The sequence below is a fragment of the Cygnus atratus genome, chromosome 23 (genome assembly GCF_013377495.2).
Source record: "Cygnus atratus isolate AKBS03 ecotype Queensland, Australia chromosome 23, CAtr_DNAZoo_HiC_assembly, whole genome shotgun sequence".
Lineage (NCBI taxonomy): Eukaryota > Metazoa > Chordata > Aves > Anseriformes > Anatidae > Cygnus > Cygnus atratus.
Window position 1 is genome coordinate 2,330,309 of NC_066384.1, and position 24,129 is coordinate 2,354,437.

Genomic DNA, 24,129 nt, shown 5'->3' on the forward strand with positions numbered 1-24,129 from the left:
GTGGCACAGAGGAAGGCAGGCTGTGCTGCGGTGTCCCGGCACAGATGAGAAGCAATGCTGGGTTTATTTTTTTCCCTTAAATTCCCCTCCACTCCTTTCCCCGTGCTTTTCACACCCCGATGCCTGGTGCCATGGCTGGCCTCGGCTCACAGCCAGGCCAGGAGCGGGGTCTGAGCTCCCATGGAGGGGCTGCAGGGATATTTCGGGTGGCACCCAGCACTCAACCCACCACATCTGTGCCTGGTACCACCACTGGGGCGGGCGCTTGGTCCCGGGTGGGTCCCTGCACCCCCAGAGGGTGCCGGCCGGCAGTCACAAGGCAGGGGCACAGGGCACGGGGCTCACACCCTCCCTGCTGCCGAACAAGAGGAGCCTTTCATGGAGAAGGAGAGCAGGGAGGGAACGGGGAGAGGGGGGAGAAAACTCAAAGCGGAACCAAAGCAAAAGGTCTGGAAGGAGGGGATGGAGCTGGGCAAAGCTGGGGCGCAGCGGGGGGGCTGCAGGGGGGCAGATGTGGGCATCCCCACCACAGCCAACGAGGTTTTGTGGGGCAGTGCCAGGGTTGTGCTCATAGAGATGGGGAAAGGGGAAAGGCTCCTGCAGCCCCAGCCCCCCTGGGAAGGGTCCAACTGCCGCAGCTTGGGGTTTTGGGGGTCTATGGGGACCCCAGCGTGGCCCCCACCTGCTCAGCATCGTCCCCCTGCCCCTGGGGAAGCGACAGCAGCTTCGCCCTGAGACAGGATTGGGTCCCTGCCTTACCGGTCCAGCCTGGGAAAAAGCCGGGCCACAAATGGGATTTGATTGAAGTCTCCATCCCACAGCTTACGAGGAGCAGATAAAGTCAGGCTGCGGCCCTATTTTTAGGCCCGTGCAGATGGAAGGATAAAAGAGGGACCGGGGCGGGGGGGGGGGGGGGAGGAAGGGTATGAATGGGAAGGAAAGACAAACAAACGCCAAGCAGATGTTGGGAGCGGGGCCGCTCCCCTCGCGGGATGCACACGGGGCTCTGCTGGCCTCGACCCCAGAGCCGGGGGCTGTGGGGCCGGGGTGGCTGGCAGCAATCACCCCGCGCCCTCGTTAGCAGCACCACAAAGCCTCCGGGTGTGAAACTGCGATCAGCAGCGGGGGGCAGCTTGGTGTCACGGTCAGAGTGGTGTGCTCGGCATGGCGGGGCTCTGGGATCCGAGCAGCACCCGCAGCCGTGCCACTGGGTCCTTCTTCGCTGCCCCATGGATTCCCGAGGTCTTGCTGGACCACGGTGATCACCAGCACCACAAATGGCTCACACCGAGGTTGGGTTTGGCACCTCCAGTTTCCAGTCGACAGCATTTAAGGCCTCAGTGCTCACTGGTGGGCTTCCACCCCAGTTCCTCCAGCCCTGCTTTTGCTCTCTGCAGATGTTTGGGGTCTTGGCCGATGGCGCTGACCCCACCGAAGCTTTTCACCTCCTCTTCTCCCTTTCCAGCAGCGGGGAGGTGGACGGGCAGCCACGGCGAGCTGTTCCCAGGGCTCCTCAGCCGCCCCGCAGCGAGGAACGACACCTTCGGGTGTGTTATCATACTTTAGGGCTCATGTCATGTCGGCTCTGAGGATCACACGCGCTCAGCAAATGGGGAGGTGGAGCAAAGGCTACCAAAATAAGGCCAGATCCATCTGTGATATCATCCCCCGGAAGCCTTGCTCAGAGCTTCATGTTGAGAGCATTGCCCTCACGTCATGCAAAATGGGGAACACATGTCAGACATAATTGCCTGTTGCTTTAATTATCATCTCCTTTGCATCGGTTGATTTTGGTTTTGCATTGCCTTTGTCTGGCGTGGCTGGGGACTCGGCTTCCCGTCTCACTGACCCAGGGTGTGCGTCCTGCATGAGATGCTGGCTGTGGTTGGGGCACAGACAAGTGTCCTGCATTGGCACCTCGAGAATCAGCCCACAGACTGCAGCAGAAGCCTCCTGAGATGTCTGCACCCACATCCCACTGCAGTTTAGGGCTAGGACCACGTCCCCATGTGCAGGATCCTGTCCCTGCCCCGCTGCTGCCTTGCCCTGGGAGCTTTTCCTCGCCAAGACGAGGTGCCAGGGCTCACTTCTTGAGCCACCGAGACAAGGATGTAGATCCTGGGGTGCTGGGTTGGTGCTGACGTTAAAGTACAAAGTCTGCTCCAAGCAGCTGGCACCAGCAGGGCACAGCGCTGGGGACGGGTTCCCACTGCCCACCCCTCCTGCCTTGCAAAGCGGGAGGAACCCTGGGGGAATTGGTGACATCTCCACACCGTGCCTCTCCGCTGCACTGAAAAATGAGGAAAAATCCACTCCTGTCCCTACCTGGGGATCGCCCCACCTCGCTGGGCTGGGAGGCAGAAGCAAAGGAAGGAAGGAAAAGCCGTTTTTCTGATCTGGTGTTTAATTGTGGAAGGTCGGGGGTTTTCAAAGCCCCCCTTCAGGCTTGATGTAAAATAGGAATGTGGAAATACCACCTATTAATATCCTGAGCAGCCGGGGAGGTGGCGTTAGTGCCTCAGCCATTAATTACACTTCCTGCACAGAAATCAGTCTCCACTGACCGTGGGGGCTGGAAATGAGGCACCGGGGAAAGACGCTGCACAGGGGAAACAGTGCCCATGGCAGGGACACGGCAAGGCCGAGGAGAGAAGCAGGGGCTGCTCACGGGACAGCAGGCACATTTCCCCTCCAAGGGTCTCCCCATAAATTACAGCCTGAAAGGTGCCTGGTGGTCCTAGTAGCTCCCCCGTGTCTCCTCGGGTGCTGCGAGGACACAGGTGAAGGGCGCATGTATCACCCTCCCACGGGGACAAGCCTCTCCGATACCCATCCTTCATCACCGCATGCACGAACATCATCAAATATTGAAAATCAATGGGGCACTGTAGGGGAAGCAGCACAGAGCATGTTGCATGAAAACAGCCTTGAGGAGCAGGGAAAAAAATATTAGCTAAAAATAAAATTAATCTCTTGCGAAGCAGTGAGACTTGCTCCTCTCCCCTCTCCCATGCAGGGCAATCTTTTATGTCATTTTCTTTAATTACTGCTGGTTCAGGCCTCTGCTGTCTGGAGAAGCATAGCTGGAGTTAGCCATAAATTGGGCTTCTGGATGATACAAGAGAAAATAACAGCCCGCTGGGACCCAACATCTGTCCACACAGAGCACATGCAGTGTTATAATTAGTATTAACCACTAATAGTTAATGTAGAACAAAAGTTTTGCCCAATAAACCCAGCCCCGCCACAGGTCCCCGGGCTGTTTCCCCGGCAGCCCCCGCACACCCTGAGAGCTCCCTGGGGCTCTGCAGGGCCCGGAGCCCATGGGCTGGGCCCACTGGGTGCTCAGGTCCATGACCAAGAAATAATTTGGGAACCCTGCCCCAGCCAGCAGCTCCCTCACTCCTCACCTCTCCATTTCCTCAGCCCCACTTTTCACCCCCAGCTTTTTTAAATAATTTGCTTCAGGAAGAGCTCCAGCTGATTGCAGCCCACTAATTAAGCACGGGCACCAGAGGTGTGCTCGGGTCGACCTGCGCTCCCTGGCCCGCACCTGCGAATTATTGGTCCTGCAGGTGGTTTTTCCTGCTCTGTGTTTTTCTTTTTACTGAGGAAAGCACTAGTCTGTTAGTAACAGAAGTCTTGCTTTCTTTTACTCTGTTCATACATCGCACTCCCTAATTTCTTAAATTATCTCCTCAGTTTCAGTCAGACTGTGGCCATTCCTGCCCCCCTTCTATGTCTGCTGCTCTATTTTCTGTGTTTCCTAGCAGTGAGGAACCTGAAGGAAAAGAGATGCTGCACTCATCGCCTGCCCCCTCCCAAAACCAAGAACACACTAAAATCGTTTTCCTGGGCCCAAAACTGTGCTCCATTTACACCTCCTGGAGAAAGGGCCCACGAGGCAGCTAATGGAAGGGCTGAAAGTCAGCGGGGGAAAATAATTGTGACACGGGTGTTTGAGAAGGCCCTGTCCCCATCCACACTTGTGTGGGTGCCCGGGGCTCTTTTTGTCCTTTAACCCTCGTATTGGGTCTGGGACAACTGATTACAGACCCGGGACAGACGAGGTTCAGAAGCTCGTGTGATAAGCACCCACAAAACATGCAGCACGCTTCTTTTCACGTGTCCACTCTGACATAATTTTTCACATGTTGGAAATACAGATGATTTTAGCCTGGGTCCATCTGGTTTCCCAAATAACCTGTCTGTTTGATAAATAACATAAATTAAATTAGACAAGACAAACAAATAGTTTTTTTCCTCTCTCCCTTTCAGTCTCTTGGCAAAAAGAAAAAAAAAAGGCAAAGAAAACATAATTCAGTGACTGCCTCGAGCCCCCGAGGAGCTGCACAGTGGTGAAAGCTATGATTATAAACGTGTCTGCAATGTTAACCTTTAACACAGACCGAAGACCATTCCTTCCCCTGATTATAAGTTCTTTTTTAATTTCTTTGCTGTCATTTAGGTTCCTAGCAGCTCGTTCCCCTGCAAACTCAGTGGGCGATACCGGTACTTAGCAGCACTCCATTCCTCGAGGCTCCAAAGTGCAGCTTAGGGGCAGGCCAAATCCCAAAGGTTTTATTCCTCCTGTCCTTTTGTGGGTAAGGGAAACTGAGGCATGGAGATGTGCAGTTATTGCAGCTGCTTAACTAGGATGAAAATCCTCTGTCCTACCAAGGCACTGGCTCTAAGAGGCCTTGCATCTCATGCATTGACAAAACCAGACCCCACAAACCCCAGCTCTGAGCAAAAACCGCTGGGAATTAGCCCAAGGGACGACTAGATGGGAAAAGTGAGGAGCCAAGTGTCGGACACATCGCTGCCGTGCCCTGGGGCTGCGGGCAGGATTCATTCCCACCCGCACCTCCTCGCGCTGACCATCGGCCACGTCCCCATCGGTCACATCCCCATCGCCACCGGGCTGGCCAGGCCAGGACAGCTCCCGGCGCTTCCAGCAGCAAGAGGGGGAGATTTTCTCTCCACGTTAGCACAACTGCAGCGTGTCAGTGCCAGGAGGGGCGAGCTGAATCGATACTTGAAAATGAGAAGCCGAGGCTGAGCGAATGTGCCAGACAGGCAGTGGAGGCCAGCCCAGGGAAGGCTGGACGCAGGGCGAGGGCGTGAGGACGGGTGAGAGCATTGCTAGGTCTCCCTCCTATCACTGCCTCCTCCAAACACACTTCATGGAAGATAATTCCTGCACGAGGCATTTCTTGAGTGTCTCGCAGCAGTTAACAGTAGGATTTAACAAACCCTAAACTCCTGAAAGGCTTTTGTGGGGGGAACGTTTGCTCCGAACAGCAATTGCCAGAAACCTTCCCATTCAACGCGTTCCAGCGTGTAAGCTCTTCAGGCCCCGTTGGATTTTTCTGCTTAGGAGCTGAGCTCAGGAACAAGCAAAACAGCTTTTGGCTGGCTCTCAGCTCTTTTCTGAGGGGAGGAAAAACCAAATGCCAGCTTTGTGGCTGCCACACGCCGAGGAGAGGCTGGTAAGACCCCTGTGGCACAGCCAACCCTCTGAAGGTGTTCCTCCTCAACTCGGCTCTCCAAGCTACTGCCTTCTGATGCAAAAACGTAGCAATTATAGGTCTAATTAGGGAAGAGGCTAATTTAATTCTGTGCAATGCTGTAAAGCACAGAAAAGCGTAACAATTTCCCTTTGAGTCAGAGTATGGTTTAAGCTTTAATCATATTTCCTTCCCCCTGGGTTAGGGGAAGAGCATTCTCTTGCTGCTCTCTAGTGGAAGGCATATCGGCAGAGTTAATAAAAGGTGCCGAATTTTGCAGCTTTTAATGTTTCTGTCGAGTAAAGCTGCTGAATTAGTACAACCTAGAAACCAGTGCAAACAAAGAGAATTAACTGCATATTAAGAAATCTTTCATTTATGCTGATCTTTAAAGGACATCTGAGAAAAGACCTTTCTTCCTCCATTCTCTTCCCTAAAAACTTTTTCAAACCCCATCCCTAAAATCCAGATATAAAAATTACTAGAATGACCCGAAACAGGCTTGGTATGTCCAACTATTATATTTTGCAAAAGCTTCCAGGGATGCGTGCACTGTTACAGCAACTTATTCCATTCACATGCACCTGTTTTTGTTCTTTTCTTCAGTAAAATGCTTGTGCAGCCCTTCCAACCCCGTTTTCAGTTCTTCACTTTTTGGCTGTTTGAGGGACTGCACAGCTCTGGTCCTTGTGTGCATTTATCTCGCCTTTAGCACGCTCTGCTCAGTCCCAGCAGTGAAATGTTGCCATCACAGCTGTAAACAAACAGATTTCTTTGTAAATTTAAAGCAGCCAGCGAGGCCTCAGTTCGGCGCTGCTTCTGCTCACACAGAGGATTACAGAAGCCAAGTTACTGCATCTGCATAGCCAGGAGCAGCGTGGCCCAGTGGGATGAACTCCATCCTTCTCTACACACAAAGTAAAGTAAGGATGTTGAAATACTTGAAGAAAAAGTATTCTAAGAGGCTGGATTGAGATGTCACATCTAGCCTACCACTTCAAACCCAGTAATGAGCGGCAGCAAGCACGCCTGAAGCCAATGATAAAGCAAGTTTTGTCTAGGAACTAACAAAACCAGAACTATTGAAGCAGTAGAAAGAAATGTATTCTTAGGACCAAGAACTTTATACGAATTGAAACCAAGTAGAAGACTTGAGAATTTACACTCCAATAAACAGCAGGGGGTTGTTTTGTTGTATTCCAGTATTAATGCAGCTGCTCCTGGTGAAGGGAGCAGTCAGGGCTACAAAAGCACAGAGGGAAGCAGATAGATGAACATTAAAAAAAAAAAAAAAACAACACACACACACAACCGAGTGAAATCCTGTAAATTAATTCCAACTGCCTCCAAAATTAAAAACATGTTTTATTGTAAAATTGCACTCCAACTGGTACCATAATTCTTTATAAACATAATATACAGTAAAATATTTTACATGTAGCACACCAGGCATCCAGGCATATGGTTACAGTGTTACAAAATTTACAGTTCACAATTCTTCTCTGACAGAGCGGGCAGCCTAAATACATGACATCAAGTCTTAGATGTTTAATTGCACTACCATAACAGTGTCTATTTTAAACACATTCAGCATATAATCAGAAAGGTCAGAAATGGTGTATATTGTGTCTCAAGTTTCTTTCACACTATTTAGAATAGCTGTGAATAATGATTCTTTATTACCTAGTTTCCTCGTTCTACAGAAGGCCTTCCATTTCTTGCTGTTCAGAAGTAGATGATTTGTCATGGATAAGCACAGCTTGGATGAAAACAAGGGGTAGATAATTTACTAGAGTTTTCACTTGGGCAAACCAAACAAAAAAAAGCAACCCGCACACATCCTTTTCCTCTCCCGTATCTGTTACTCACATTCTTCCCTCCCCACTCACACATTCATGTGCACGTGTATGAATACAAATTTTAAAAACAAAAAGGAAAAAGGGAAAGAAATCCTTATCATACTGCCTTATAAAAGACTGTGGACTTCTTAAAAACATATATTACAAATGTACATTAGAGCTTCTGAAGTTATGAAGCTAATAAATGCTTACCATTAAAGAAAAGACGACACTGAAGGGAGCCACAGCTACCTTAGTACTGCAAATGTAAACAACATACGTCCTGCCATGGTTAATACTGCTTTCCTCTTACCTAAACCTGCAGGAATACATCTTTCATCTGTGCTTTAAGCTAACCACAGCATTTCTGAGTTGTATCTATCACATGGATGGTGTTTTCAGCTGGAACTGATACCATTGAAACACGTGAGAGTCTACGAGCATGGCAGACGGTAGTGTAAATTTCCTTAATGCGTGGGAGAGACAAAGTTAGCATTCCAAACCAAGCATGGTCTTTGTATTCTCATCACGGAGCACTAAGTAAAACAAGGGGAATAAACTAGACCTTTGCTTGGAAATTACTGGAACTTGAGAAGAAAGCTGGAGCAGGAAGGACAGCGTACAGCAATTCCTTTAGCTTCCTGGTGATTGCTGGCAGAGATTTGCAAATCAAACTGCAACTGACAGATGAGAAATAAATTCTGGCCCTAAACAAAAAATTTCAGCTCTCCAAGAACTGGAATATGCTTCGACTTTGACTTGTGTCCTCTGTGCTGTCAATCCTGGGACATTTGGCCAGAGATGTTATTACCGCAGTAGGACCTCTTTTCTTCACCTGCAGAGGAAGAAGTGAGATTAGAACACACAAACTCTCCAAGTTTAAACAGAAGTTATTTGGTGTGAGATCACATACCTGTACGATGGGAAGCCATAGAGTATTTAAAACAGCAATGCTCTTAACTACTTGGCAATGTTTGGCGTCTGTATGTTTAACTAATCTACAAAATTGGCAGCATATTCCCACACAAATCTTTACCTGATGTTTTGATTTCTCCTTTGCTTCTTCATTCTTGTCTGGGGAAAGCGTGTGAAAGACAAAGTTCCTTGAATTTCGAGGCACATTTGGATTAAGATCTGACATTGCTGCTAGCTTCTGAAGGACAGCTTTAGGTCTGTTCAAGAGAGACCCATTTTTTATCTGAAGAACAAAGAAACGCTGCATTAAAACACTGACACAAAGAAAGAGTGCTGTTTTAGTAGGCTACTCTTAATAGAGAAGACTACTCCCCACCAAACTCTTACTTGCTAACAGTATTTCATCGCTATCATACAAATCAGACGCGGCCAGAATCTAGGGTCAGCTGACTTGAAGGTGTTCTACAGAAGCAGTTTTGAAATGGCAGAACCGTTACCTGGATGTCACTGGCAGGTCTGAGTGTTTCAAACGGGTTCCTGGGTAATAGTTTTGTGTCTTGTACCACTGCAGCTGGGATTGCTAGCAGAGACAAATAAGAGAATGTCAGTTTAGTTTGGAAAAATATAACTTTATATCAAACTGAGCATCTCAGAATTGAAAATAGACAGTAAATACTGCAGACAAAAAAAAAAATCTACATTAGATTATACTATGAGCTGTACAACTGATGCTGTTCCGGCAATTAGTACTATAGTTTATAAGGGAAAAATTGGTTTAGAAATAGCTTTGCATACTTGGGAGTCGTGCTTCTACTACAATCAGGGAAAACCTAAATTTATTTTCACTACCTTATGCAGCTTTTCCTTAAGTCCTTATCTTTCCTTAAGATATTTGGAGAAATTGCTAGGCAGCACGTCACTTAAAGTCTACTTCTCCACAACTTAAAGGCAAGCAAATGAAGAACAAAAGACTAAACAAAGATGTAGAGGAATTTATTTCCACTCTAGAGCAACTGTTTTCAAGAAGTAACACACTATTTTATTAATTATATACACGCATTTATCAAACTTAAGGCACTGAAAACAGAAAGCCTACCTTTCTTCTGTAGGGACTTAGCAGTTACTTTTTTTGCTAGTTTCATGAATTGGCTGTCTTCACCGATGTCTTCCTCCTCCTCCTCCTGCTCTTTATTTTTTTCCTTCTGTAGCAGAGAGAAGATACAAGCTTTTTCAGTTTTACAAAATATTAAGGATGAACACTTTGCTCAGTAATTTATGTAGACCAAGTCCTTCCATTATGTAAATATATATATTCATTTTTATTTACTTCCTATCATAAAAGTTTATTGCAATTTCTTAGATATTTTATAATCCTCAATCTATTGAGGGGCAACAAGCTTCTAATATCGCATTCAGCTGACAAAACCCCAAGTTTTACAAGATTCGATATTAGGTCAGTTGTGCTCCCAGCATAAGAAAAACTATTCTGATTTTGAAGCTGACTTGTTTGAGAACAAAGTTGTTTTTCCTCTCCCTTCTGATTAGTTTTTCTCTGTACAATATTGTGGAAGAGAAAGAGCACAATTCACGATGGAAAACAAAGATTATCTATGAACGTTATTTTTTCCAGACTTTAACTTGAGGAAATAGCAATTTCGCATCTAGCAATGGTACAAAGAACTGAACAAGATGCCTTTCTAGAAGCTAACTAATACCTGCTCACGAAGCCACTGTTCTCGTTCAAATCGCTCTTTCCTCCATTTTACTTCGGTTTCATCAAACTGTTCATTTTCATCATCGTTATCTGAATCCCTCTGAAACAAGTCAACCTGTGAAGCATCATCTAGACAGAGAGGAAAAAAATAGTTAGCTATCAAAATTAAAAGGAGGCATATACAGACTAGTACGAAATAAAAAATAATATAAAAACATTTCTCGAAGACTTTGTTTTCTTCTGAAAGAGTGAATCCTATTTTCTAAATACATACATCATCTCTCCAATCTTTCATCCCCCATCTACTACAAACGGATCTGAAAGGCACCTATGTTTTTCCATCTGAATTTCCTCATTCTGCCAGGGCCATCGCTGTGCAGGTCACCATCGATGAGGTACCTCTCTTGGTACATGCGTAACTGACGCTTGTCATCATCAAGCACTACCTTCCTATTAACACAAGAGAAAGGGAGAGGCTTAGTCCAGGTTGTACCTGAGAGCCATGACCTCACACAAATATACACCAATACTGTCACTGACATGTGTAATTTCTGTACTTGATTTCCCAATTCCGCTTCACTTGGGAGTTCCTCATCAATAATCTCTTCTTCATATTCATCCAGCTCTTCGCCATCGTATTCATCCTCACTTCCCACGTCGCTCCCTGACAGCTCTGCTTCATCTTCCATGAAATCCTGCAGTTTTCTATCAAAGAACATCAGAAGAGTTTAGTTTGGTAGACCAATGACCACCGCATGAGTCTCCTGAAAACAAGGTCTATCTTTTGATGTAAGATTAGCAAATATTCTGCGAAAGAAGTGACGACTCATCTTTAGTTTTCAAAAGGGCTAAGACTTGCATTCTTGCACATTTGCGTATAGAGCCTGCCAACACATAACAACCCCAAACGTCTGCCATCCACCAGATTCCTCGTCACTAGCCTGGCAAATGTGATGACAACAGCTGCCAACCAGATGTCTTCCCTGCTAGGACAAACAAAGACCTTAATACACGAAGAATGACAGCAATACCCCTGTACCCCCCATTTGGTTAAAAAATAAATTAATTAATTAAAAATGCCACATTGCTTTCACCCTGGCCTTTTGATTTCCATCTGTAATCCTCTCTAACCAACCAGCAACGTAGTTAACTCGTCCAGTATGACAGCACCAAAGCAAAAAACAATAACCAGAGCCAACAACACAGCCACATAAACATCTTGATACTAACAGCATCTGACCTAGTAGTGCTGGGGAAGAAATAACCATAGACTAAATTTCTAGTGCTATTATGTTCTAATCTTTCTGGCAATTAAGATATAAAACACACGCACACACAAACACTTACAGTTTTTTTTTCAAGCCCTGTCTATGTCTCAGCAGTTGTTCTTCTTCATCACTTATTTCTGCTTCTTCAGCATCACTGTCTCTGCTTTTTTCATCCTGTCAAAGAGACAGTTTTCAGAAACGAAGGAATTTCTGAAAGTGGTTTGCTTTGTAATGACAGCTTCTTCTTTCCCTCAGTCAATAAACATAGACTAAAACACCACAGATTTTTAGAAGGATTTAGTATGCTAAGACACTTTATCCAGTATATCACAATATTATATAGACATTTTAAATAACCTAAATTGCTCTCAAAAACGTTTCAGTACTCATTTTAGAAGAAACATACCTTGCATTGATAGATACATTAAAAAAATTAAGTAGATAAATTGAGTTTTCATGGTCAGAATTCACTAGTATTTTGCTTTATCAGTTCATACCTCTTCACTGTCAAAGGCGTTGTCATCTGTTAAAAGCTGAAAATCACCAAGTTCTTCCTGCTCCTCATCCTCCTCCTCCCTACGGAAAAATTAAATGAAAGAAATACACATTCTCATTCGACACCTAGTGATGTCTTTCCACAATCCAAGGCAAGATTTCAGCCATCGCTTCTGGTGATCTCAGGTTCTAGAGAGAATAATCTAGAACTGTTCAAAGAGCCAGCACCTGAATGTCATGCGCCTGACAAAAGATGAATTTCCCTTCACAGTAGCTGTGGAAAACAGCATGTGCTGCTGATTTAAAGAGCAATCACTGAACAACTTGCTATGTTCCTCTCCTTCGCCTCCAGAACAGACCACATTTTTGACTGCACCATTTTGAATTGATGTCGAACAAGAAAACACATCACTAGTGAAATGAGACAACTACCACCATAAACTTTTGTACGTTTCTGAAGAATAATGCTAACCTGTCTGTGGGAAAAGAGCCTGAACACAGCGCTAATGCTTCTGCCATTGGATCTTCTATGTCACTGTCTTTTTCTGCCTTGGAAGATGCTGATGAAGCCCATGTTGGAGAACCTGCTACAAAAAGCAATAAGATGACAACTTATTAGACAGATATGTATTAACTCTTAGAACATTCCACATTCTGCATTGGTGACCAGAACTAAAACATATGTTAGTGTAAAGCTTATAAATCTAGTCACCAGCAAAGCTGGGAGTAGAATTCAGGACATACTCTGAGACACAAATTTTCCTGAGCAGAGATTGAGCAGTTCTTCCATGGGCTGCTTTTTGTTGCTGCTGGTATTTGGCACATGCTCAGCTTGACTGCTGAACTGTCCAGAACACAAGTCCAATAATTCATCCATGTTTGCATCCATTGCGTTCTCATCCATACTAGCTAGAGTGAGCTGATGCTTTGAGGACTGGTATTTATTCCTGTGTTGTCCCACATTCAAGAACCTGAAACAAAGTCCATAATTAGAAAAACCTTGCTGTTCTGTATGTCCACTTCTGTTAAAGGACACGAAATGTCATTCTTTACACCTGTAACTTACCCATCTGCATCAAGCAGCTGGCTTTGAGTGTCATCTTCCAGAGAAAATTGAAACTGTGACTCTCCAGCCCCTGGAAATAAACTTTTGGGTTCAGGAGAGGCATTATACAGGTCCTGGGAGTCTTCTATGGGAAGAGAGGGTTCAGACGTCTTTCCTGAGCTCTATGCAAAGAAAGGTAAAAATATACAAGTTATTTACTCTGCAATCTTAGAAATCAAAAAGTGAGAATTGGATAAAATATTTAATCTGTTTTAAAGGATAAAGACCATGCAGGCTAAAAAGAAGTTAAAGTATTTCCACATCACTCTGATAAATCATAAGAGTTCACTGATGTCAAATGTTGTACAGTCCATGTGAGCACACTTAAAAATATGTCAACATGCATAGTTTAGAAATCAAAACCAGATTATAGCATCTCCTCTTTGATGTTTTAGAAGTTTTTATAATAACATTCTTATCCATTCCAATGTCGAGACATTTTAAGCTCCAGGGACAGTTTGCTTTTCCAAAATCTTACTCATATAAAAGCACTTGAGTCAATGTCTTCATCCGGTGTTATTTTTTGATATACGTGACAGTCATAAGATACATTTATTCACTACCCATCGTGTTAATGTATGACAGGAACCTTACCTTGGAAGCAGAGCTGATAAAGCTTGTTTTGAAAAAGCCTGGGGAAGGTGACCTGAAACCTCCTGCTGCAGACAAGAAGTTCCCTCCACGCGACATCTGCTTGTTACAGGGCTGATACGACGGAATCATTGAGCCAATCAACTCAAAGCTGCTGTTATGGCTATTCTCTTTTGCTGGCGTTGGTAGAGAAAAGGAATCATCATCTTCTGAAAAGAAGGGAAATACTTAAATATAATGCTTATTTTCTTTTTCTTTTTTTGTAATCCAGTAAAACCTCAGGATACTATTTTGCAACATAGGCACCTTGCTAAAAATTCATCATTTTGCACTTATGTTAGATTTTTTTTTCCCTAAAGGATTCAGGGAATTCAGTTTAAAAAGTGCAACACGTTATTGATTTGTTTCTATATTCTTCCCCAGTATAATTTTGAACTTGATTTTCCCCTGGCTTTTTCAAGATCTCCTAAATTTTCAGGTATCGTAACTTTCATAGTCATAATGTTTAAATATACAGGTGATGAAATAACTAAACTATCAAATACCAAACCCGAACAGAAACTTCTACACGTGCCACGTGAAAAAAAAAAAAAGAAAATAACTGCTAGCTTCAATAGCAGTTCTGCTTTACCTAACTTGGTAGATCCCTTGTCTGCAGCTTCTTCATTTTCAAGTTTCTCTTCAGGAAGAGAGTATCTGCAATTAAATAAAAGGTATTTGCTAGTATAGATGATAACTAATTACAAAAAAAAAAAAAAAAAAAAAAATTAAGTATCAAAAATATCCACCATGTATCTTAAACTTAAAATTTCTCAGCCACCATTTTTAAAGTTTTGTTTGTTTACCCCATTTTGGAGGAGCTGTCCTTAAAAAGCATCAATGTAGACTCTGTTGAAGGTGGTTTAGGAACAGAAGCACAGTGCACAGATTGCTCCACCTTTTCTCCATCGATTGATTCTTTGTCAGTTTCTTTATCACCGTCTTCAACATGTTTCTCTTCCGAATCATCATCGTCTTCCTCTGCCTCATCAAGCAAATATTCCAGAGTCTAAAGAGCATCCACAAACACATCAGATATATGCTGACCATTGCTTTGATCTGTCACCTTCTTTGTGTGCTTTTATGAGAAAATATTTTAACATATAGAGGACAAAACTGAATTACACTGTCGGTTCTTCCATGTCCCTATTTTACTCTAAGACAACTGATATAGAGGCACTTTAAACAGCCATGTTGTTCTGACCCTTTTTAAAGAACAAAAAGCTGCAGCAAAGTCCATACCAGATCAGGAAGGTGATATCAATTAGGTATGCATACATAGAAATTGTCCCCTGGTAGGAATGAGCCAAGGAGCCATTTTATATATAGTTTCCTGGAGACACTTTATATAGGTGGCACAAGAATCTTTTATATACTTATATCTGTTTTTAATGCTGTTTAGGCAAAAAAAAAGAAAATACTAATATATTCAGTTTTAAACTGAATTAAAAAAATTAAATTCTCTCTTGTTTTTCAAATTTTTAAGAATTACTGGCAATTTCCCAATATTAATAGTGTACAGAAGTTTAATTTGATTGTGGAAAGGCAGCAGAATTGAGAAGCTGAGTGAGTTATGTAAAATGTCGCATGCAAACCTCGTGATTGCCTTCTTCTTCTTCAGACTCAGACTCATCTGTCATGTCTTCCTCCTCCTCTTCTTCTTCTTCTTCTTCCAGCATGTCCTCGTTATCCAGTTTAAACAATGCTTGCCGTTTTTGGCGTTCCTCAATCCTGCGGAGCTTCATGGCCTCCTGGAGTTTAGCCTTCAGCACTTGTAGCTTTTCACCTGGACAGAAATGAATAAATTAGTATATTTAGATGTACTACAAAGAATCCTTAACTTCATTGCCTTCAAGTATCCAATCTAATGCAGTTACACACACAAAAAGGGAATAAAAAAATGTTTTTAAGTGTTTTTATGAATTGATCTGCCAGCTGGAAGAGCTAGGGAGTTAGTTTCAATGAGCTCAATTTCGAGAAGCGACAATCTCATGAATTATCAAGATTCCTCATTATCCACAAATGCCACGGGCACAGCCCTCTGCATAAGAATAGGCTCTGTCTTTCCACTGGGTCTTTTGGGAGCAACAGCTTCCAGTTGCCATGGGCAGACGTGCTACAGCACATGAAATAATTAAGAGCAGCTAAAAATAATGCATGCCCATAGGATCAGCCAAGTGATCTATTTCTTTTGAGGGATACCATGTGAGAGTCACTTTCCACAGACATTCTTGCTTGCAATTCTATACATTTTTAGTAGGAAATGCTGTATAGAATTAAGGAAGCACGAGAGATCTACCAAATAAGAATAGTTCTTCACACTGAGTCTGAGAGTTACATTTAGAGGGGCTGTTGGAAAATAATGTGAATACGTATTTCATATAAAATTTTGGTAAGGATAGGGAGAAATCCATAGAACCACTAACAAAAATCTAACTGTGACAACCTGATCTACACTGGCTAGTGCTATTTATGAGGTCTAATCAAGGTTTTTTCTTAAAACGGGGATATCCATTAGGAAAATCTAAACAAATTAATTTTGCAAATAAAGATTCATTCATCTGTATTTCATGGGGGCAGTACTAGGAGCCGGGGAAACAGGAGAGGAAAAAAGGAAAAAAAGAAAAAAAAAAAAAAAGCAATTTCCAAATCAAGCATCATTACTTCTCCCAGACCAACCTGGCTTTGTGTGCACTGTTTCATCCACGCTCTCTGAAACTAACACTGCCGGCACGACGTCTGCTTTTAGCTCCTCCTTCCCTTCAGATGTCGTCTCCTTACGAATAATGTTGATGTTTATGGTCCGTTCAACTTTGGATTTTGATGTTTGAAGAGTGTGCTTCAAGAAACGTGCTTTCAAGGCTTCTAATTCTTGAAATACAAATTAATTACATGCAAATTAAATCAATTTGATAGTATTTTAAATCATCAAGCACTACATTTGTATCTAGACTATGCCTTGAGATTTTTTTTTAAGGAAGTTAATTAAGAACCCTAAACCTTTAACATTTTTATATTTGTAAAACAATTCCACTTGACTAATAACACATCGTTACAGAATATTTTTGCTGTAACTTGTAATTAATGGATGTTAGTTAATATTAAATGACCTTACCATTGACTATGATTTATCCACAAGATCTTAATTCACTTCCACTCTACCCTTCCAGCCACGAGACATCTCTAAGTTTATTAACTTTTTTTTTTTTTTTTTTTTTTATAAATCAGACTGATGGCTGACAAATAAGTCACTGTTTCATGGCAGAGGTCAGTTTTCTGCACGCATGGAAGCAGCATCCAATCCAGACATCCTATTTGTATCTCCTAATACAAATAGATACAATGGAATTGTAAAATTGCCTAATCATTTGCAATCCCTCCTAGAAACAAGGTGAACTATTTAATATTGATGAATAAACATTCAAATGCCAGTACCTAAAGGACATTCAAAACATTATCGCTGCAGAAGTAAATTTTTCCTTACTATCCAGCCTTGCCTTCTAGCAAAATCAGTTGTAAGCACTATGAAACGCAAGGCAGTTTTGTTTCTGGATAACTACTGCATGCCTGGTTTTGAATCACTTTGAAAAAGTGCTCCCATGTGCTTTAAGTACAAGCATAATTCACTACAGCAGAACGGAACTGAAGTCACTCAACCTTAAGTAGTTAGGACTAAGCACTCCCTCAAGCTTTTGAATATTACTGTTTCTCAAAGGTTTTCCAATCAAATTCAGTTTTACTCTGGCGATTTGGGTAGATCTGACAGGATTTCAGCACTAACAATTATACCTTTATTTGAATCGGATTCATCGAGGTTTATGAAGGATTCACTGTCAGAGCAGATTCTTGGCTTGATGGTCAAGTCTATTCCCAGTTCACGAAGTTTATCCAGTTTGGACCTCCTCACTTTTTCAGGTTGTGCCACCAATCCAGGCCCCACCTGTTGATTGCTTTCTAGGCCCGGTGCTGTTTCATGTCTTTGCTCAAGGGCATTGCCTCCAACTGCTAGAGGAATTTCATTCTCTTTTTGTTCACTGCTGTCAGTGCTTACGAAGTTAGAGTGCTGTTGTTCTTCTGCATTACTCACGGTTGTTACAGTTGTAACAGTACGAGAATCATCACCATTCTCTCGGGGTTTTTCAGTACAGTCTTCTGTCAAGTTCTCCCCTGCATCAGGGAGAGGTTTGTTCACAGCCATCTCTCTGCCAAGGCTTGTTTCTGGTTCATTAGTTGCTGATTGACCACCTCTTATTTGCCCATCTTTGCAATCTGCACTTAAGGTCTTAGTGCCTGCAGGTTCTTCATTCAGGGTGAGCTGGTATTTAGTGGACCTAATGAAGGCAGAAAGAATTAAATAATCTGTGCCTGTTCTGAGAGGGGAGAAGAGGCTGTGAACAAGGACAGAAAGAAATAATTTTCTAATTCTTCTCATTAACGTGTAGGAAGAGGTGAAGGACAAAAGGGCATATTACTTCATCTGGGGTTGCTACTAGGTCCTGACTACCCCAACGGTATGACAGTGTCAAAACTGCAATATTGCCACCTGTCAACAGTGACATACCTTAAATTTCAAGGCATTTATGGTATTAAAACAGTTGAAGAAAAAGTAGTAGTTTCTCATTAGGACTTTCCAGTCAAAGCAACAGTTAAAATTAACCTGGAAACATTATGTGGCTGCACGCAAAGCAGGCTATCACACAAAGTCTGGCTATCCCAAAAAGCAAAGCTGGGATATCCTCAACGTTTATGAAAATACACGAGGAAGGTTTAAGTCCTTACTTCAGCAATGCCATGGCATTTCCTTCACACATTGGTCGAGGTCGACGCTTGAAGAATTCATGAATGCTTTTGGCCTCAGGCACGTGGTATGGGAGAGACACAGATGATTCTACCAAAGAAACAAAGTGGAAGAAAATTTTAAAAAGTCATCTAAGACATTTACTTCTCATTTCTGAAATTCAAAGAATTGAAATAGCAAGTATTTTGCAGCAAAGACATTTGACCAGGCAGAAAGTGCACAGTTAAAACTCAAATACAACAAACACTGCTGTCTGGGAAGCATTTTAACAGCAAGTCTTGAAGACCAAGTTTGTAACATGCCCGTGGATTCATTAGGAAATGAACTGTGATGTTAATATCAGAATGGCACAACCAGTTTCAATTTTATTGCACGCATATCAAACATTCCAAGTATTCCATGAACTTTGCACAACTCACTAAGGGGAAGTTTACAGGACAAAGGAAGATACTATGTTTGCAGGAGGATTTTCCACCCCTTTGTAACAAAGATACCTTTAAACAGGTGCTTGATTAAAAATGGTCTTGTACCCATCAACCCTAAGTAATTCATCCCAGGCAAGAGAAGGATCTAGCTTTTCAGATAAAATTCTTTCAGTTTCTCCCCCAAGTTTCTTAATAGTTTATATCCATCTACATATAAAAAAAAAAAAAGTTTTACCTCTAATAAGGCGTTGGGTCTCACTATGTAACTGTTTAATGGCTTCTTTACTTAACCTTGCTGCTTTCCGCTCCTTAACGAAAGGAAAGAAAGGCCTCTGAAGTCAGAAAGCAAAATATGGGACTCTGTACTTTCTAAATAGCTTCCACCCCCCCTTCAAGTAAAAAGAAGCCAGCATAAAGCAGCCAGTTGACAATGAAAAGCAGCAAACCAACAAAAACATAGGGCAGTGTTGAAAAGACAAGATAATTCAAAAAAGGGCTTTTTAATTATACACTATAACAAACAATAGAAGAATACTTCACCTTCCTTTTTGGTTCTTTTGATATAGGATCCTCATTCTCAGCATCAGACACATGTTTGTAGCCTTCACCCTTGGAAAACCAGTAAGAGATTCATTTATTTGACTAGACATTTGACTACAGGTACTAGAAAGGGCAATCAAGTCAAGAGTCAAAATAATTGTACAGAATTAGAGCTGGTCAGCTAAACCATCAAAACAGGATTTGGAGTATTCTCATAAACCAACAAAAATCCTCTCTAATACTTATGCTAGATTTGCAAAGCTTCTACTGTAGCATTATCTTTACAGCTTTCAAGAACAACATTCCTCCATCTCTAAGAACAAAAAGCAGAGGACTGTTTTACCCTCTGTCAGAACAGTAGACTTGTCAAATAGTTTAATACATGCTCAAATAGAACACTTCCCACTATACCTTATATTTTTTTATTTTGTCTTTCACTGCCGCCCGTATGGATTCTATTGACTCTTCATCCTCTGGGAGCGAAGCATTTTCCTCTTCTAAGCCATTATCGAAAAGTTCTTTGTCATTAAGAAGACATCCACTGTCATTAAAAGGATATGTCTCACCACCATCCACCTGTGTGCCACAAGAATAAAGTACTTATGCAACTTGTTTCAGAAGATCCTCTTCATTTCTTTGAGATGAATTTAAGATTACTGTCAAAAGATCTTGATGAAAGAAATTAGAATAGGTATATGTCAGCTTTAACATAATGGCTCAGACAGAATAAATTTACACTCGAACTATATATTTTATAAATAGCAACAATACACAGCCTCACAAGCAGCCATTTATTCAGAGAAGAATTCAAATTTGAAAGTAGCCCAGAGTTTTCACCAGAAATTAGCCTGGCAGTGTAGCAAAAAGCAGAAATACGAAACAAAGCACTTTGTGCACAGAACAAGTCCATGATGAGCTAGAAACAAAACTCAAAGATTTCCTGCCTCGCATCACATGCACTAATGTGAGGTCATCAGGCATTAGGGTTTGTACTTTGCAGGTGAAACTGGTAGACTTGCAGGGTGTACAACAGATCCTTGTGGATTCTATACTGTAGCCCCTGTAGTAATGTGGACATAAGTGATGCTGAAGCACTGAAACAAAATAATCAAACAAAATTACAAATTTAACTTAGTGGAGAAAGCATCTGAGAATTTCTGCCAAAAACAAATACCTCTGCTCTAGGCTTCTTTTCTTTTTTCAGCTGTTTGATGGATGCAATTCTTCTCTCCCTCTCCTTCTCCTTTCTTCTAGATCTTACTACATTTTTTTTAATCATCTCTTCTTCAAAATTGTTTTCATGTTTTCTGTATTTTTTCCCAGATTTCAGTGGTCTCTCCTCTTCCAACTCCTTCTCAGGCAAGACAGCCCTTCTGCTTGTTTCAAGGTTTTCGATCTGCAAATGGTCTCCAGTGTCACTGTCATCGCTATCCAGCAGAAGCTGGCGAATCCGACGACATTTTTTGTTCTTCTGGACAAGAATGTTCTCTTTTTCCTCTCCACTTTCTATGTCTCCACCCAGAGCGTCATTCTGCACAGGAGAGCCACCATCTTCTCCATCTTCACTTTCACTGTCCTGAAGCACCTTCTTGCTTTTTGCTTTTTTACTCACAAAAATCTCTTCCTCCGAATCTGACAGATTATATTAAAAGACAAGAAGTGATGCATGTTATGGAAAGGTAAATTTCACGAGTTCATGAACAAGCAGCCTGTTAAATTTCATAGATGTCAACAACTACAGCTAATCAGTGTGAAATCAAGTTTTCAAAATCCACTTCTCCCTATAGTGTAACAGATAATTGATCCAAATTGATGTTATAGGTTCCAAGTCTTTGTTAAAGAAAAGGCAGAAGAGAAAATCCTTCACTGATATATTAGTGAGTTGAAATAATAATGAAACTACAGTAAGTAAATGCATAGATTAAGCAAATTGTAGATTTGGTAGATTAAGAAAATCATGAAAAGAAAGGAAATAAGCAAATAAAACACATCCGATTTACCACTGCACTTTCTGTACCTCAAAAACTTTTATTTTTTTTTTTGGGGGGGGGGGGGGGGGGGGAGGGGGGATTTTGAGCTTTCTGCCTATATTTTAAGCCACAAAAGAGCGCGTTTTGGCTGACCTCTATGAATCCAATCTCAACTTCCTACACATTTATTTGTAAAAAAAAAGGACTCTTGAAGATGACGGCCCGCAGGCCCAGCTCCCGACACCTCACAGACCTCTGTCACCGAGAGCCGCTGGCCCGGCGGGGAGGAGCCGTGGCGAGGCCGTCTCGCAGCTGCCCTGCCCGCTGTCCGAGTCGCTGTCAGGGCTCTTCCGCACGCCCGAACCGGGACCTTCGAGCTGCAAGCACAAAGCGCCAGGCACCTTTCCGTTACACCGCAAGCGCCCCCCGTGCTGCGGCGCCTCACGGAGCCCGACCTCGCCCCAAGGCCTCGCCCAGCCCCTGCGCAGGATCCCCCCCCCCCCCCCCGCACACCGTGATATTTGCACGCTTAATTCACACTTTATGAAGAAAGAACACACCGCAACAAGCTTTATTAGTATTTAAACACGCTTAAGCTGAGCTCGCAAGTAGGAAAAAATTAAAAAAAAGCCCGTGCTGGGGGAGCCCCACGGTCACCGAGCACCGACGAGTGGCCCCCTCACAGGGGCCGCCCCCGACGGCCCCGACCCGCGCGCTCCCGGCATGCGCCGCGCCCGCCCCACCTCGCTGCCGCCTTCCCAGCACGTCCCGCGGCCCGGCCCCGCCCCTCCCCGCGTACACCCGCAGGGATAGGCCGAGCTCAAGCTTCCCAGCACGCCCCGCGGGCGGCGAGGCGGAAGTGCGGGGAGCCGCCGCCGCAGGGCGTGCTGGGAAGTGTAGTTTCCGCCAATCAGGGAGGGAAGGAGGGAGGCGGGCGCGGTGTCACCGGGAGCCAAGGGGGAGCCGCCACCGCCTCGCTCGCCGCCCTTCCCAGCCCTCCGCTGCGCCGCGCCCGCAGGAGCCCCGTGTCCGCCCTCAGCCGGCGGCGCGGAACGGCGAGACTCACCTCAGCGGGGGCCGCCTCCGCCTCCGCCATGGCCCGGGCCGCGTAGGAAACCGCTTCGAGTCTTCGCGCGCTGCCCTAGCTCCGCCCACCGCGGGAAGCAACCAATCACAATTCAGCACCTCCCTAGAGGCCCCTCCCCTCCCGGCGTTTTATTGGGGGATTTTCTCCGAGTCGTCCCGCCCCTTCGCGAGCACTTGACCAATCAGCGGCCGCGCGGCGGGGCCCGGCCGGGGAGGGCGGGGCGGGCGCTGCCTGAGGGGAGGGCGGGGGGAGGGGGCCGGGGGTGCCCCCTCACCTCACATCGTGCCCGCCGCCATTTCCCCACGGGAGGGCCCGGGGTTGGCCCTGAGCTGAGCCCACCTGCTCGGGAAGCCTCCCCAGAGCCCTGGGAAGCCATAGAAAGGCGCCGAGCGGTTTGATCTGGTTTAAGACCGTTTTGATCTGGTTTAGGTGGCCGCCAGATGCCTATCGGCCTTCCTTCCTTCCCCAGAAACGGCAATTTCGAGAGGTTTGCAGCTTCCTGCTGGAGGCAGGGCAGCAGGCACCAGGAGAAGCGTTAGGGGCTGTGCCCTGAGATATTCAAATATTGATACTAAAGATATTCAGAGTTTGGATTCCAGTTCTCAGTCAGCTTGGTAGAACATCGTTTTTTTTTTCTTCCAAATCAAACTAAAATCAAACATTTGCTGTCTGTCCCTGAAGGCAAAGCCCAGAAAAAATAAATAAATAAATTAATTAAATGAATGCTGAAGTGTTTGGTACCAGTCACAGTTCTGAGGGGGATGCGGAACAGATGGGCTAATCTACTATGATGGTTCCCATATACCCAACAAATCTTGGAACGGAGGAAGTGAGAAAAGCAAATGTCCATGAAACTTACTGCAAACATCACAATACAGGGCTGGTTTCTTGGAACAGGAGTTAGTCATGAGACACAGACACTGGCACTACAAAAATACCATTGATCGATATGATTAAGATACTATCAGACTACTAGGTAGACAAGAGTCAGAGAAAAACAGGAAAAATAAGGCCCGACTTAAGTCAAAGCTACTTGCTTAAAAAAAATAAAAATAAAAATAAAAAGTAAATACATTTGTGAATAAACAAAACCTTGGATTTTTTAGAATGTTGTGCAAACGTCAACAAAAATACTTGGCTAGTATTTAAGGCAGTCTGTCCTTTTTCTGCAAAACACTATTTCTGAAAAACACTGTGTTCTTTGCTAAAGAAGCGCTAGCTGGGCAGACCTTTGCTTCCTGATACTGTTTTGTAAGTGGTAGCTGACAATGCAAATTAAGGGTGGTCACATTACACAGTAAATTCCTAGAACATGAGGGTCTTTCTAGGTAGACTGGCAGTAAAAAATATTACTGAGCAGTTCATTGTACTTGCTCAAGACAGTAATCCCATTGCTCTGTTATGGTTTTGAGACCTTGTAAGAAAAAAGTTGCATGGGGAAAGTGCTGTGCCATATAATTTGGATTTTAGCACACAGCTGTTATCACTAGCTTTTTGAGAGTTTTAATTTCATGTAAAAGACGTGAAATACTTGGATCTGAAAAGGGGTTTTTAGTTGCTCAGTCCACGGGTTCGTAGAAATAGAACACGCTTAGATAAAATGCACTGGTATTTCATACTATTATTTATTCACAAACATAAAGCAGGTAACTCCATTTGTAACTGAAAAAAAAAAAGAAAAATTAGCTACCTGCTATGTTAGGTTACTTCTGGTTCCTCTGATTCAGAGTTCTGTTGCTCACACCTGGTGCAGAAAGGCAGCTGTACAGAATTGGTAACTCTTGGTAAACATTTGCCATTAAGGAGACTCTATAAACTAAAGTGTGGTGTGTTT

General features: G+C 43.7%; 1 protein-coding gene across 5 annotated transcripts; it reads right to left on the reverse strand.

Annotated features, from left to right (window-relative positions):
* Positions 1-6,852: 6,852 nt before the first annotated feature.
* Positions 6,853-22,366, reverse strand: CLSPN (claspin). Of its 5 annotated transcripts, none has more exons than XM_035562046.2 (25): positions 22,275-22,366; positions 21,462-21,585; positions 20,413-20,870; positions 19,650-19,814; positions 19,239-19,307; positions 18,934-19,006; positions 18,255-18,363; positions 17,265-17,806; positions 16,155-16,346; positions 15,071-15,261; positions 14,282-14,484; positions 14,068-14,132; positions 13,440-13,645; positions 12,807-12,967; positions 12,485-12,711; positions 12,213-12,327; positions 11,743-11,821; positions 11,325-11,419; positions 10,518-10,682; positions 10,306-10,427; positions 9,979-10,106; positions 9,360-9,465; positions 8,761-8,843; positions 8,385-8,546; positions 6,853-8,183 (listed from the first exon to the last, which is right to left on the reverse strand). In XM_035562046.2, exons 1-25 carry the CDS (start codon positions 22,302-22,304, stop codon positions 8,070-8,072), a joined length of 3,984 nt encoding a protein of 1,327 aa, XP_035417939.1. In that variant the 5' UTR covers positions 22,305-22,366; the 3' UTR covers positions 6,853-8,069. The 5 variants fall into 5 exon arrangements, with proteins under 5 accessions (XP_035417939.1, XP_035417943.1, XP_035417942.1 ...); XM_035562050.2 differs by lacking the exon at positions 22,275-22,366 and adding an exon at positions 21,769-21,922; XM_035562049.2 differs by having other exon boundaries at positions 6,858-8,183; positions 12,213-12,324; positions 13,440-13,642.
* Positions 22,367-24,129: the final 1,763 nt, after the last annotated feature.

Excerpts from the sequence above, each read along its gene's own strand:
- CLSPN (XM_035562046.2), bottom strand. The coding sequence starts at position 22,304 with ATGGCGGAGGCGGAGGCGGCCCCCGCTGAG. Across the intron at positions 19,007-19,238 it reads CAAAAGAACCAAAAAGGAAG|GAGCGGAAAGCAGCAAGGTT; the intron begins GTGAAGTATTCT and ends CCTTTCGTTAAG. Across the intron at positions 8,844-9,359 it reads TAAGTCCCTACAGAAGAAAG|CAATCCCAGCTGCAGTGGTA; the intron begins GTAGGCTTTCTG and ends TGTCTCTGCTAG.